This window comes from Eretmochelys imbricata, chromosome 6 (genome assembly GCF_965152235.1).
Source record: "Eretmochelys imbricata isolate rEreImb1 chromosome 6, rEreImb1.hap1, whole genome shotgun sequence".
NCBI classification, from domain to species: Eukaryota; Metazoa; Chordata; order Testudines; family Cheloniidae; genus Eretmochelys; species Eretmochelys imbricata.
In genome coordinates, this window is record NC_135577.1 from 53,008,981 (window position 1) to 53,024,065 (window position 15,085).

Genomic DNA, 15,085 nt, shown 5'->3' on the forward strand with positions numbered 1-15,085 from the left:
CATCAACCAAAATAACCCACTGCACACCTCTGCAAGCAACTTCTTTGGTTAAAGGAAACAGGCCTTGCAGTGTTTTAATAACTGAAAATTGATTATGCTTCTTTGCTCCTTATAGGCATTCCCATTGCTACAAAATGTAGTATCAGTTGAGTAAACAGCACATAAAACTAGCCAAAATCTTAAAGTTGTGGGACCTATCCTTGCAACTTAACATATAGCTCTACATATTTTTTCCATATCCTCACAACCCTGCTGGTACAAGTGGTGGAAATGTAATAGTTGTATGCAAGGGAGGTTTTTTGATTCCTTGCCTTCAGCAAAAATTAGTTAATGATATTCGTTCCAATACAGTATGGTACAAATGGGGCACATTAAATGGCTTAAATTAGGTCAAATTGAATAATTGAATTTATTCTTTTACTTAAAAACAGCTTAATCAGCTGAGAGTGCTGGAGTCTAAAAATAGTTTGATTAAATATTAACCAGGTGTTTATGTTTTGAGCTTCTTTATCGTTACTTGCTGCTGTTTTATTTATATTTCTATATTTTTCCCTGTTGCAGCTATGTGGGGATGAAGTTCAGCTGTTCTCCCTTGATGAAGAATTTGACTATGACAGTGTGGCATTGACCCCCAAGTTCTCTGAGGCTGAGATGAAAGCCATTATAAACTTGTCTGTACAGAAAAAAGTAAGGCTTGGCCTCAAGTCACCAGGATGTGAAGACTGAAGCTGACGTACCTTGCTGGGCATTCTGTTATTCAGCTGGAAAAATATTTTTAAGGGGAAAATTCAGCTCCTTCTTCTACCATCATAGAGGGCTCTTTTGCAATAGAGCCAGTGTGGGCCTGTCATAGAACCTGTGGGATGTTCATATACCCTGTGCAGCATGGGGCTGAAGTAGCCTCTACGTAGTATTATTATTCATTATTTGTATTACTGTAGTGCTTAGGAGCCCTAATCATAGATCAGGACCCCATTGTACTAGGTGCTGTTCAAACACAGAACAAACAGATGGTCCTTGCTCCAAAGAGCCTACAGTCTAAGCATAGCAGCTCCACAGCCTGGAGGGTAGATTCCTCTCTCTCTGCCCCCTTTACATATCCCTAGAACCACTTTCCTAGGTACTCATACTGGATGCTCTGATCTGGATTTGTTCCTATATGCATACAATTCCTACATAGATCAGTGGGTTTTGAAAGACTTAAGCCCTGGTTCTCAGCCCCAGTTCCACTTGCTTTGTTGTTCTCTGGCAGCACAAAGCAACAGGAATGGTGCCTTAAAAGGCAGCTAGGAATTCCTGTGGTGAAGAAAAATCCTTGAGTAGCATATAATGCTCACAGTGCTAGAATAATGACTCCTTAGCGGGTCAGTATAAGCTGGTGTAAATTAGAGCAGCTCTATGGCTGCTCCAACTACATTTTGTGCTGGCTTCAGCTCCCAACCAGCCCAGTGCTGTCTCAGAGCCGTTTTTGCCTGGCTCCCTCAGGAGTGTAAACACGAGCTTGTGGCAACTGAGCATTCAGCCTTTAGTCTCTTTTTCTAGCATTATAAAGTGTAAAGATACAGAACTGTAGACCAATGATCCAACCCAGGAAGAATTTTGAGACCTTCTGTGTGATTTCAGTTCTTCAGACTAGTAATATTCCTATTTTTTCAGTGTTTTTTCCTAACCTGAGTTTGAATTAAGTGGGTATAATTCCTGAAAAATCACAGTAATGTCTCTTTTTTTTGGTCACAAAAAAGTCTTCAGGGCAGGAGAAGCAGAAAAGCAGTGATTTCACCCATTACCTAACTTGACGAATAAAATTTAGTCTGTAAATATGGAAATTTCATACATTTATATAGGAAATGGTCCCAAGGTTTTTCATCATATGATATACATTCAGCATCACTGAAATGCAGCAGCCTGTGGGGTGGAGAGTGAAAGTGCATACAACATGCTGCATAGCATGTGAGGGAAGGAGAACATGTGGCCAAAGGCCCTGGGGAAAATGCTTGCTCTTACATGGAGAGTCATGAGATATGTAGGACTCAATCCTTCTTGCTTTCCTTCAGCCATTGGGGCCATTTGCATGAGCAAAAGTACCAACACCTGGTCCATAATGGGTCAGGTACATCCGGGCATAACTCCATTAACTTTAGTTTGTGGACCAACAATTCATCTTTGGCATAATACCATTAACTTTGCGATATAAGATTACAGCGATGGGTGTGGTAAGAATGCCTGGGTAGATAGCTTTGGGTTTGAACAACATGCTGTTTAAACACTTTGAATGAAATCCATAAGGCTGGATGGCTGCTCCAAAGCCAACAGTTTCCATGAGTCAAAAAATGACATCCTCGTTCCAAAGGAAATGATCTGTTTCAATTATATGGCAAATTATAAACAGGCACCACTGACAGCAGGATATTTTTTGTTTTGATTGATTAGACGACATCATTTGAGGTAGGGTTAATAAACAGGGGAAAGGAAGAAGAGAGTGCTCAGATACTATGCATATAGGCAGTTGTATAAAACCCTAAGATAGGCTAGGTAGAGAAGGTAAAAGGTATAGACCCAACGTGGTGGGAGAACATGAGAACATTTTAAAAAACTGTCTTTAAAGCTATGCTAAAGTTGTGGTAAAAACGGACTGAAAACACTCCTTAATTCATTTTGTTTCACCAGGTACAGAGCCCTGTGTATAAAATGGGAGCGGGGGGAGCCATGGCTAGATTTCAGCTGGATGAGAAGGGGGACCTGGAAGGGCATTGTTATAGAAAAGGTTGAGATCCAGTGTATTAAGACATCCAGGCCTCCCTTAAAAAACATTAACTATGGCTCACTGCATCCCTGTGATGTAAGTTCAGTGAAGCTGAATGACCTCAGTAGGCAACTCTCTGTTTAAGAGACCACTGTAAAACATCCCCATAGTCTCCAGACTTTGTTCAACCCCCAGCTGAAGAACCAACACTATTAGGAAACAGAGTTTTGCAGGTCCATGGGGTGATTTGTTTAGGCCGGGTTTCATTGCATTCGTTGCCCTATTTTCCAGAAGGGTAAACTCAGGCACAGCGAAGTTAAGGGTCAATTCTATTTCCATTGAGGTCAGTGACAAAACTTGGTCAAAGTTGCATAATGACTCAGCGGCAAAGAGTCCTGTGGCACCTTATAGACTGACAGACGTATTAGAGCATGAGCTTTCGTGGGTGAATACCCACTTCGTCGGATGCATGTAGTGGAAATTTCCAGAGGCAGGTATACATTTTCTGGAAATTTCCACTACATTCATCTGACGAAGTGGGTATTCACCCACGAAAGCTCACGCTCCAATACATCTGTTAGTCTATAAGGTGCCACAGGACTCTTAGTCTGGATCTGTAAAAGCAGCAAACATGGCTACCCCTCTGAAGCTTGACATAATGACTCAGTAGCCAAATCTAGCCCTGGTAAATGTAAGCACATCTACTATTGACCCCATTAACACTTGTGTCTTCTACACTAGGGATGAAGTTAACGACTCCCTTCCCTTTCTTTCAGATAGATACACTTCTCTTACCTACTGCTCAGGTAGGTATGTTCTATACACTGTCATTCAGACTGATCATTACATGGTTCAGTTTGGGATAAAGAAATACATCTCTTTGGTTAATGCTGAACAGTTGTTAAACTCTGGTGCAACATTCATCTTGTGCAGAGAGGTGGGATACTTCACTTAGGCCTCTCGTGAATTTTCCTTTTTCCCTTTGCTTATAGAGATAAATATCATAATGGAGAACAGGCACAGTAAGTTAGACTTGCTGGTCAGTTCATTTTATTGACCTGCTTAGATGTGACTCAGTTGTTAATGTACCATTTCATTGCTTGTCTGCTGCTGGGAAACCATATTTCCTATCCTGTAATTATTCATCAAGTCTTTCTTCAGTTGATATTGATACATATATAGATATATATCTGGTATTGTTTAATTGTCAGCATAATAAGACTTTGGGGCCTGACTGATAGATTCCTTCCTCCCCACCCAGTATTTAGAATTTGGCCTGGGGGGAGAAGGGGAGAGAATGACCCAACGCGTGCAAACACACACACACACACACTTTTTATTTGCAGCCAATTGTACTAAATTAATTTTCCTCTCCTCCAAAATCAGTTCTCCTGTACATGGCAAAAATCCACACAAGAAACAGTTCAAGGTTCCCCCTTGAGGATTTTTTCTCTGGATTGTTCCTTGAGGGTGGGGTATGCCCCCCCTCCCAAAATGACCAGGATTTTGAAATGCAAATCTCACAGATCTTGGAGGATTCATCAGAATGCAGAAACTATAGGGGGAAAATGTAGAAAACGGAGCTTAAATCGTTCATTTGTTAGTTTCAACACGAAGTCCTCTTGCACTCCTTCTCTAACTGCAGACACTTCAGAACAAAGAAATCTAATGCACTTTCAAATCATGTTTAGAGCAGTTATTTTCCCAAGTCAAGTTAGTGTTAATTATAATATAGATTAATACTTTTTTAAGAGGATAACTTGCTTGCAAGTGGTGCTAACACACACACACACAAATAATTCCCATTTCTTTTAAAGTCTTTTAATCTAACCTATCTATATGAGGATTGGGAAAACCTAGGGCAACATTGGGCCTTATGTACACTTTGGAATTTTTTTTAGAAGTCCCTACATTACTCAGAAATAGTGACAGGTTGTTGAAGAGGTTCAGATTTTTGGGCTCAGAGCCAAACCTTTGTGGTATAGAAATCAACATGGAACCAAATTCCATGTATGGCACAAATCCAACAACCCCATGTATTGCACAGTTTGACTAACCAACAACTTGGATGTCAAAATATCCACTTGGCTTGTAGGATGAAAAATGCCCACTATGGTTTTTACCACTCAATTTTAGTAGTACTCAGTGATAGCCTGATTTTTACTTTGGCCCAGATTCTGCAGTCCAACTGAGGGCAGGAAAGGCCAAGCAGAGCATGGTACCTGTTCAATTTTACTTCACCAGGGGCCTGCAGCCTCTTCAGACTGCACCATGAAGGATCCTAAACGCTAGTTCAGTTGCGTGCAGGTATGCACATCTGCTGGTCAAAACTCCCTGCGTAAAGAATTGTGGTGGAGCAGCTGTGGGTGCTACTGCAGCCCTGAAGCTGTCGTATTGGATGCAGAGTGGCAACTGAAAAGGCTGGGGCAAAGATTCATTTGCTCTGATCCCAGCAGACCTCATCAGCACATAGTTCATTTACTGAGGCTGAGTGCTGACGAGAGGACTTGAAAATGTTGGCTTCACAAACCGCAAAAATTCAGCTCACAATAGTTCAAGTGACACATGAAAGATGAGGAAACCCTTGATAATGATTCTTGACAGCCTCACAAGATGAGTTCCCTGCACCACAGAGATGAGCACTTGTGATAAGTAAGGGCATTCCCACCGCTATGAACTTTCTTGTGGTGAACTGGCAGTTAGCACAGGTGGGCGTGAGGTGCCAAATGTACCTTGGGGGTTCTCTTGAAGGGAATGTATCCTTTTCACGGATTGGTTGGTTGCTTTGGCCAATCCCTGACATCTGAAATTCTGCCAGGTGTTAAATGTCTGCCTGTCCTTTCTGAAAACAAAAAGGTCGTTTTCTCTTAAAGGGCTTTAATTAAGTTCTAAACTCTTCAAATGATTATGAGTTTGGTAAAGCCATTTGAGGAGACATCTTGAGGTGACATCTTGTTGGCAAGAGTATTGTACAGCCATATCACATGTTTATGATACTGTCAGATACTAAGGAAGCAAAGTGGAGATATTTTAGCTTTACCACTTGTTTATGAAATGTTTGCAAGAAGAAAAGCAAGGGTTAAGATGTACTGTCATTCTTATAGTCAAGCTAATTTATCTGCAATCACATGGACTCGCAGCTAAATGGAACTCAATTGTAATAAATTATGAGAATGCAAAATGGTTGTCTTATTTACAGAATCTCTGAAAAAGACAATGGCAATGAAAATTCCCCAGAGCAATCAATTGTGATCTTACACAGGCTATTGGGTATCCTCTTCAGAACAACTATTCACATAATCATGTTTCAAAATAGCAAGTAGCATGGATGTAAACCAAACCCGGGTCTGGTTTCAAGCTGAGCTGCAGGGGCTAACCCTACTCACTATATTAAGGGCCAAATCACACTCCTGGGTCTGAACACCCCAAACTTTGGGGAAGTTCAAACTTGGACCTGTATCCAAATGTTTCTTAGTGCTGTTTCTAAGGGCCCATCTGTACTACAAAAATAATGGTGTAAGGGGACCTGCCTGTGTAGAAAAGTCCCATGGAATTTAATAATAATGAAAACAATTGGGTTCTATAGAAATGTAATAGTGTTCTATAGATATGATTGTGAAAACATAGAAATTACATGGAAAATTAACTAGCGAATCATATCCATGCTATAGAATTTTTATAGGGTGATTCAACTTATAGAAAAGATAATTTTATATAATGGTGAAAAACCTATGGGAAGTTTATGATTTTGTCATGAAGATGATTACAACACATCTGTCCTTTGACCCCATTACAATAAGGTTAAAATTTGTAGGCAGGACTTAATTGTGTTTCATAACCAGGCTAAAGTCCAAGGCTTTTTCTTGATTGCATGCAATGGTTACAACAGGGTAAGATCCCATCAGCACAACATTCTCTTTGAACTATAAAAAGAAAAGGAGCACTTGTGGCACCTTAGAGACTAACCAATTTATTTGAGCATAAGCTTTCATGAGTTACAGCTCACTTCATCGGATGCATACTGTGGAAACTGCAGAAGACATTATATACACAGAGACCATGAAACAATACCTCCTCCCACCGCACTCTCCTGCTGGTAATAGCTTATCTAAAGTGATCATTCTCCTTACAATGTGTATGATAATCAAGGTGGGCCATTTCCAGCACAAATCCAGTTTTTCTCACCCCCCGCCCAAAACACACACACACAAACTCACTCTCCTGCTGGTAATAGCTTATCCAAAGTGACCACTCTCCTTACAATGTGTATGAAAATCAAGGTGGGCCATTTCCAGCATAAATCCAGGTTTTCTCACCCCACCCCACCCCAAAACACACACACAGAAACTCACTCTCCTGCTGGTAATAGCTTATCCAAAGTGACCACTCTCCCTACAATGTGCATGATAATCAAGGTGGGCCATTTCCAGCACAAATCCAGGTTTTCTCACCCCCCCCCCCATACACACACAAACTCACTCTCCTGCTGGTAATAGCTCATCCAAAGTGACCACTCTCCCTACAATGTGCATGATAATCAAGGTGGGCCATTTCCAGCACAAATCCAGGTTTTCTCCCCCCCCCCTCACAAATCTTGGGAGACAGGCCAGTCCTTGCCTACAGACAGCCCCCCAACCTGAAGCAAATACTCACCAACAACCACATACCACACAACAGAACCACTAACCCAGGAACCTATCCTTGCAACAAAGCCCGTTGCCAACTGTGCCCACATATCTATTCAGGAGACACCATCACAGGGCCTAATCACATCAGCCACACTATCAGAGGCTCGTTCACCTGCACATCCACCAATGTGATATATGCCATCATGTGTCAGCAATGCCCCTCTGCCATGTACATTGGTCAAACTGGACAGTCTCTACGCAAAAGAATAAATGGACACAAATCAGATGTCAAGAATTATAACATTCATAAACCAGTCGGAGAACACTTCAATCTCTCTGGTCACGCAATTACAGACATGAAGGTCGCTATCTTACAACAAAAAAACTTCAAATCCAGACTCCAGCGAGAAACTGCTGAATTGGAATTCATTTGCAAATTGGATACTATTAATTTAGGCTTAAATAGAGACTGGGAGTGGCTAAGTCATTATGTAAGGTAGCCTATTTCCCCTTGTTTTTTCCTACCCCCCCCCCCCAGACGTTCTGGTTAAACTTGGATTTATGCTGGAAATGGCCCACCTTGATTATCATACACATTGTAAGGAGAGTGGTCAGTTTGGATGAGCTATTACCAGCAGGAGAGTGAGTTTGTGTGTGTGTGTGGTGGGGGGTGTGTGAGAAAACCTGGATTTGTGCTGGAAATGGTCCACCTTGATTATCATGCACATTGTAGGGAGAGTGGTCACTTTGGATGAGCTATTACCAGCAGGAGAGTGAATTTGTGTGTGTATGGAGGTGGGGGGGGTGAGAAAACCTGGATTTGTGCTGGAAATGGCCCACCTTGATTATCATGCACATTGTAGGGAGAGTGGTCACTTTGGATAAGCTATTACCAGCAGGAGAGTGAGTTTCTGTGTGTGTGTTTTGGGCGGGGGGGTGAGAAAAACTGGATTTGTGCTGGAAATGGCCCACCTTGATTTTCATACACATTGTAAGGAGAGTGGTCACTTTGGATAAGCTATTACCAGCAGGAGAGTGAGTTTCTGTGTGTGTGTTTTGGGCGGGGGGGGGTGAGAAAAACTGGATTTGTGCTGGAAATGGCCCACCTTGATTATCATACACATTGTAAAGAGAGTGGTTACTTTGGATGGGCTATTACCAGCAGGAGAGTGAGTTTGTGTGTGGGGGGGGGCGGAGGGTGAGAAAACCTGGATTTGTGCTGGAAATGGCCCAACTTCATTATCATACACATTGTAAGGAGAGTGATCACTTTAGATAAGCTATTACCAGCAGGAGAGTGGGGTGGGAGGAGGTATTGGTTCATGGTCTCTGTGTATATAATGTCTTCTGCAGTTTCCACAGTATGCATCTGATGAAGTGAGCTGTAGCTCACGAAAGCTTATGCTCAAATAAATTGGTTAGTCTCTAAGGTGCCACAAGTACTCCTTTTCTTTTTGTGAATACAGACTAACACGGCTGTTACTCTGAAACCTATCTTTGAACTATGTTGTAACTGGGCCTTCAGACATGGTTGTTTTTGTAATGCAGACAGGCCCTAGCAGTACATAAACCTCAAGATTCATAGGTATTGTAGAACACATCTGCTATTCTGTTCCTAGGAATAAAACCTTAGAATATCTAATATGCATAACTTTCAGAAAGATTCAAGTGTCATCCATCATATTACTCCTGTTTCTCAGAATAAATCAACTAGAGGACAATTCCACCCATTACTTAGTAGTGTTGACACTGCCATTTAGATGCGCTGCAAATTGCACATTCACTCTTTAAAAGATAGGTTTCAGAGTAACAGCCGTGTTAGTCTGTATTCGCAAAAAGAAAAGGAGTCCTTGTGGCACCTTAGAGACTAACCAATTTATTTGAGCATAAGCTCGATGAAGTGAGCTGTAGCTCACGAAAGCTTATGCTCAAATAAATTGGTTAGTCTCTAAGGTGCCACAAGTACTCCTTTTCTTTAAAAGATGGAAGCTGAGATGCATTTTTTTGGTTGGTGTCAGATTTACAACCAGCTTACCTAAACATGATAAGACAATACATTTGTCGGTTGAGCTACTTTCCTGCTGGATACATTTTTACAGTAAAAGAAGATGGAAGGCTAGTGTCTGCCCCAGGCACCATCGATGCTGCGTTAGTACTTTTATGCATAAGCTTAATATTCACAAAGCTTTCAAAAACAAAGAATCAGGAAAGTACAAATTATGGTCAGACTGCTTATTGAATGAAAATTTAATGCAGGATTGTCCTTTGTTTAAGTCAGATGCTTAGACTTAGTTTCCCATCTCACCGAAAGTTCTGTTAACTAGTCTAGTTCAAAATCCAGGCTGTCAAAACACTGGCAGCTAGCACTGGCTGAATAGTATTCACTGAATCAAAAATTTTACCAATTTAAAGACTTTTTGTTTTGTTTATGTAACACTTGCAAACAGTTCCTGAATTCTGCAGATGTCTCACTCATAAGCTTTCATCAGATAGACTGGACGAATAATTTCCTGCCTTGGGCTTGTTTAAGGACTGGAGGCAGAAAGATTTACTTTTCCTGTTTGCTGTTTGTGGCATGTGATTTGTCACATGGCATATTTTTCACTCTCTGAGTCATTGGATGACTGAAACGCTTTAATCAGGAGAATATGAATGAGGGATAGTGGATAACAAGCGGATAATAATGGAAATGAGATGCAAATAGTGAATAATGCATCTCTGGTGTAAATTTGTGGAAATTTTGCTGTCACTAACACCACCGTGAATACTTACAATGATATGAATATTCACAAACAAGGCCTAATCCTACAAGATGTCGAATACCCTCAACTTCCATTGTCTTTAATGAGAGCGCCTTGTAGAATGGGGCCCATAATGAAGGACCCCCATAAATAGCTGCAAATTGAATTGCTTGCTGATATATTCAGTCACCTGTTTTTTCATTACTCATGCAGCTGTATTGACACCCAGGACTCTGATACTGATATTTTAAAGGATCAAAAACTGGACATCAAACTTCTACAAGTCACATTTGCAACTCAGTCAGTATTGTGCTTTGCAACCCATCCCATATGCTCCCTTCTCCTAAGCCACAGCAACAAGGTAGATATCTACCAGGCCATTACTTTTTCATTAGTAGATGTTTGGCATAGTCCAACAAGGATCAGATCAAATGGCCACATAAACTGAATAATTTCAGGTGGTTTGAACAGAAGTAATGGATGAAATTAAGCAAAGTTAAATTTATAATGAACATCAAAAACATTTCCTGAATTAAACAGAGATCTGTGTTGATGCTGGAAGTCTCCCAAGGGAAGAAATAGAAGCTGACTTGCTGGTGTTATTAAAGCTAGCCTGGATAAAACACTGGAATATACTATAGAGATTAATGCTTTACTCTAGCCAGAAAATGGACTGAATAACCTGACACTGCTTTTCCATCTCTAATTTACAATACTATGAGAGTCTGAATGGTTTTAAATATGAGATTTTATTTGTTTAGATTTTCATCACCAGGAGATTTCAATTCAAGTGGTGTGCTCAGTTTGGAGATTTTAATTTTTTTTTCTGCTCACAAACCCAAAGGAATTGTTTGCTAGCTGCTGATTTGTACATAGATTGGACATTCTGTGACATAAAACATTGCTCCCACTACACCAAAAAAGACATCACACTGTTGAGCTATTTGAATAATGTATTTGAATGATCAGTAATTTGAACAGACCTGGAATGTTACAATAACCACCTAAGACACGAGGGAAGGCTTCATTTTTACAACTACTGTAGTGCTTAATTTACAGGTGGGCCTGAATTAAAATGTTAGATCAGACCCACTCAGAATTTTTGGAAAGCTCACATCTGGAACTGGATCCAGACATGAACTTCATGGCTCAGGCACGTAGCAAGATCTGAATAGGAGTACTGGATCCAAACCCAACTGACCTTTGTGATTCAGCTTTGTCTTGAGTTTAATTAATGATTAGCCTGACTTTGGGACACCTCAAACTAGACTTGCTCCAGAATTCATAAATTACTGGTGTGAATCAGCTTTAGATTTAGAAATTAGCTTCTTTTGTTGTTTATTTCAGCATCCACTTGTCAGTGTAGCTATCATAGGTATATATTGGACACCTATCACCATAGGCTCACAGTGTCAGGAGATGGCATCACTACCCTTTCCAGAAATGGATTCAGCAAGAAATAATTTCCAAGGGAAACAATAAACATGTCTCTTAGTTGGACGTCCTTTCCCTCCCGTGCGTTCCTTTTTCACCAAGAGAAGTTAAAGGTGGACTGTAAATTAAGAAAATGAAAATCTAATTAAAACTGGTTCAGCCCATTTTCTGCTGAATGGTTGATCCAACCAGGCTGTGGTGATGGTAATGATAATGGGAGATCAGTACAGAAATAAATTCAATTAACCTTTTAAAAATTATTTCCCTAATCCCTTATGAAATCCTCCTGCCCTTCCTGCTTCACTGAAGGTGCCCCAGAACCAGCACATGAAATCAAAGAAGTCTAATTTCAATCCATGGTATTTATGATCTCATATAATGAAACATTCTGGAATATCTTAAGTGATGTACCAAGAGAATTTCACAGAGGGAAAAGACTTTTTAAAAGGTGAATCTGATTTCCATGCTAACTATACACCTCTATCTCCACCCCCTAAAAAGAAAAGCATGGTTAGAAAGTGCCCACCATTGCTATGGTAATGGGCATATCCCAAATACTTTAGCCAGCTCATTCAGCATATGCACCTACTTTTAGCTCAGTTTTCAGTTTTGCTTTGCAGATCACCTTTCCTAACCTTTTGTTCCTACATGGAATTTACATAACCCACAAGCACAGAGGAAACAAAAAACTGTGGGTCTTTCAAACCATCACCATCTTATTAGCACTCTGAAAGACGTTTGCTGAAGAATTCAGTAAAAGGGGGGTGCTGATTGCTACCTCATGTTAAGGTTTTTCTGTTTTAAATATTAAGTGTTGAGTGCACTCGAGATTTCAGTGGCCTCTGAGTCACATTTTTTATGATGGTTGATGCAATCTGCCACAAGATGGGAAGAAAAAAGTAGATTGACGGTCTAATTTGAAGTAACCTCTAAGTTACTCTGAGTGGGAGCTCAAGAGGACTGATTACACGTAAAAGCACCACAACTTTTATAAAGATTCATTTGAATGCCACAGGAAAAAATATGTTAGAAATTCAATTAACTTTCTGCATGAAAAAATGCCTTATATGGTGGCTAAGCTCACCTTACATAGTTTCTTGATTATGCTTGGAAGCAAATTGCCTTGATTATACCTTTGTCAGGAAGGGAAGTCTGTTAATTAATTTGATACATGCTATCGTGGTGCTAAATTGTATCATGGAATGATTAAATTAGCCTTCACTGATATTTGTCTCCTGTAGAAAATAAATATTGCTCACTCAGTCAGTCTCACTTTTTGCTGAGTTTGCACATCTAGCTGTTGATTACCATGTATGTTAAAACAAAAATGATTACTGTGTTATATTCAGAAAGGTAGAAGTAGTAAACAAATTGCCTACATAGTTGAAATAAGATTGAAACAAATCTCCCTGGTTCAGAGAACCTCTGAATTTTAGAGAAGTTTGCATTTGAACTTCACAGCTGGCTTGCACATGCTGAACCAGAACCTCAGATTCAAACACACGGGAGTTTTGGAAACGTTCAGGTTTGGATCTAAATTCTTATTTCGCCTGGTCAGTGGCTGAACATGGTTCAAGTGAGAAGTAAAATTGGTTTCTAAATTTGTCCTATCACTACATAAGAAAAAATCCCCCAAATAATTGCACAATTATTATTTTTATAATAGGCTTAATACTATTATTATTTTATTAGTTTCTGGTGGCATACACAATATTGTAGGTACTTTCCAAACACAACAGAAAGTATGGTCTCCAACCCACGGTGTTAATAATTTGAAAGATTTACGTACTGTCAATTCCTTGTGCTCAAAACGTGACTTACATGTAGAGACAATGCCAAGAGTAAAATGCAGTATTTACAAAAATATGTCCTTGTATTATTAATATCATAGCAGATTATTAAAACAAAAAGAATGTAAAGAATCTCCTTTACTTATCTCCACTGTTTGTTTGTTTTCACACTTTGTTCAGGTAGGGCAGTAAAACTAGACTGGTCAGTTTCACTTTCCGGTTCTTATGAATTGGTGCTATAATCATCTGCACAATCTCAAAGTGCAGCTGTGGGGGCTTTCCTGCTGTACTGTGGGATTAAATATTCTGAGAACCAACTAGTGGGATTAAATGTTTGGAGAGGCAGATTCCCCACAAGAACATTTCTCGGTTTTATGAAATTGTCCACAGAAGTCAAAGCTAGGAGAACTCAATATCTCAGCCAGTCTAATATCCCAGAGCAGGCACCTTTTGTATAATCTAGCTGGAAAAATAAAATAGTTCACAGTTAGGGAACAATACTCTGACTGTAGCCCACTATTATCAACCATTTCTGCTTTCTTAGAGATGAGCAAACCAGATGAGAGTTGAAAGGGAAGCTAATATTCATAGCTAGGGAAAAATCCTGCAGAGAGAAAGGTTTCTTACAGCATGCTCTCAAGGTGAATCTTTGGCAGGAATGAACTCTAGAGCTGAAGAACCGTGACTGCAAAGGCCTTACCTTTGGTCCCTAACACAGTCACACAGGGCCAAATTCATTCCTGCGGTAACTCAAATGTAATCTCAATAGAGTTACACTAGAGATGAATTTGGGTTAGAGTTTCAGCAACTATATTATAGGCAGTGTCCTTTTATTTGTTTGTTTGTTTTGGGAATTACGGATGTAGTATATTTTGGTTTATGAGTTTCCCACCCAGCTCAGGGATCATTAATTAATAACTCAAATTGTGTCCTGAGAATAGAGGAAACCAGAAAGATAATATGAAGTGTTATTCTAGTGTTGTTGAACTTCCATAAGAGGTTAAAGAATGATGGACAGGCTTTCAGGGAAGGTTGATTAAGAGAGGGTTGCACAATGGCTACTAACTGGGAAGCTATTGTCTGTGGAGGAAGAAAGATTAGATGAATGACAGCTAAAATGTGAGTTTGAGTGTGGAAAACTTGATTACAAAATTAATATTGGGCTCCTTTGATTGGCATCATTTCGCAGTCCTAGGACACTATTTTGATAGTTCTGTGCCCTGATTTCCTGCTTCGAAGTTCAAAATAAACATCTAAGTTGTAATGGAAAAAATACATCCTTTGGAAGCACTGAGTTTTTTTAAACTACATAAGATGGAAAACAGGAAAATAACATTGGCATCTCAAAAAAAAAATCTCATTTGAAAACTCAGGGTGGCAATGTTGCACCATTTCTGACTATACAGTAGTTCAGAGTACTTACACAACCAATATTAATTTACTAAGCAATAAATAGGGAGATGCAGTAGAGTACAGATGCTTTAACCAGGGAACATTATACTTGTGCTTGGTAGCACAGACTATGTTTTCTATTAAAATATAGAGTATGGTATGGGAAAAATACATTTTTGTCTTTTTATAACACTTGTATAATTCAAATGCATAATAAACACAGATACAGCTTGAATTCCGCAGTAATAACATACCCAGTTTTGCAAAAAAGATCTGACTAATTATTTTTATTCCATCAGACCAACAGTACCTGCCTGAGAGGCACATTTAATGTAATAAAACAAACCACCCACCAAG

At 39.7% G+C, this 15,085-nt stretch overlaps 1 protein-coding gene across 8 annotated transcripts in view; it reads left to right on the forward strand.

The window, feature by feature from the left end:
- Positions 1-5,917, forward strand: part of IFTAP (intraflagellar transport associated protein) — a 62,994-nt gene extending 57,077 nt beyond the window's left edge. For 7 of the 8 annotated variants that reach the window (XM_077818551.1, XM_077818555.1, XM_077818556.1 and 4 more), the window contains 2 exons: positions 562-687; positions 3,520-5,917. In XM_077818551.1, the coding sequence (XP_077674677.1) occupies positions 562-687; positions 3,520-3,609 (216 nt within the window). In that variant the 3' untranslated portion in view covers positions 3,610-5,917. Of the gene's footprint in view, positions 1-561; positions 3,157-3,519 lie in introns of those variants that run through there. The other variant, XM_077818557.1, reaches the window with a different exon arrangement.
- Positions 5,918-15,085: the final 9,168 nt, after the last annotated feature.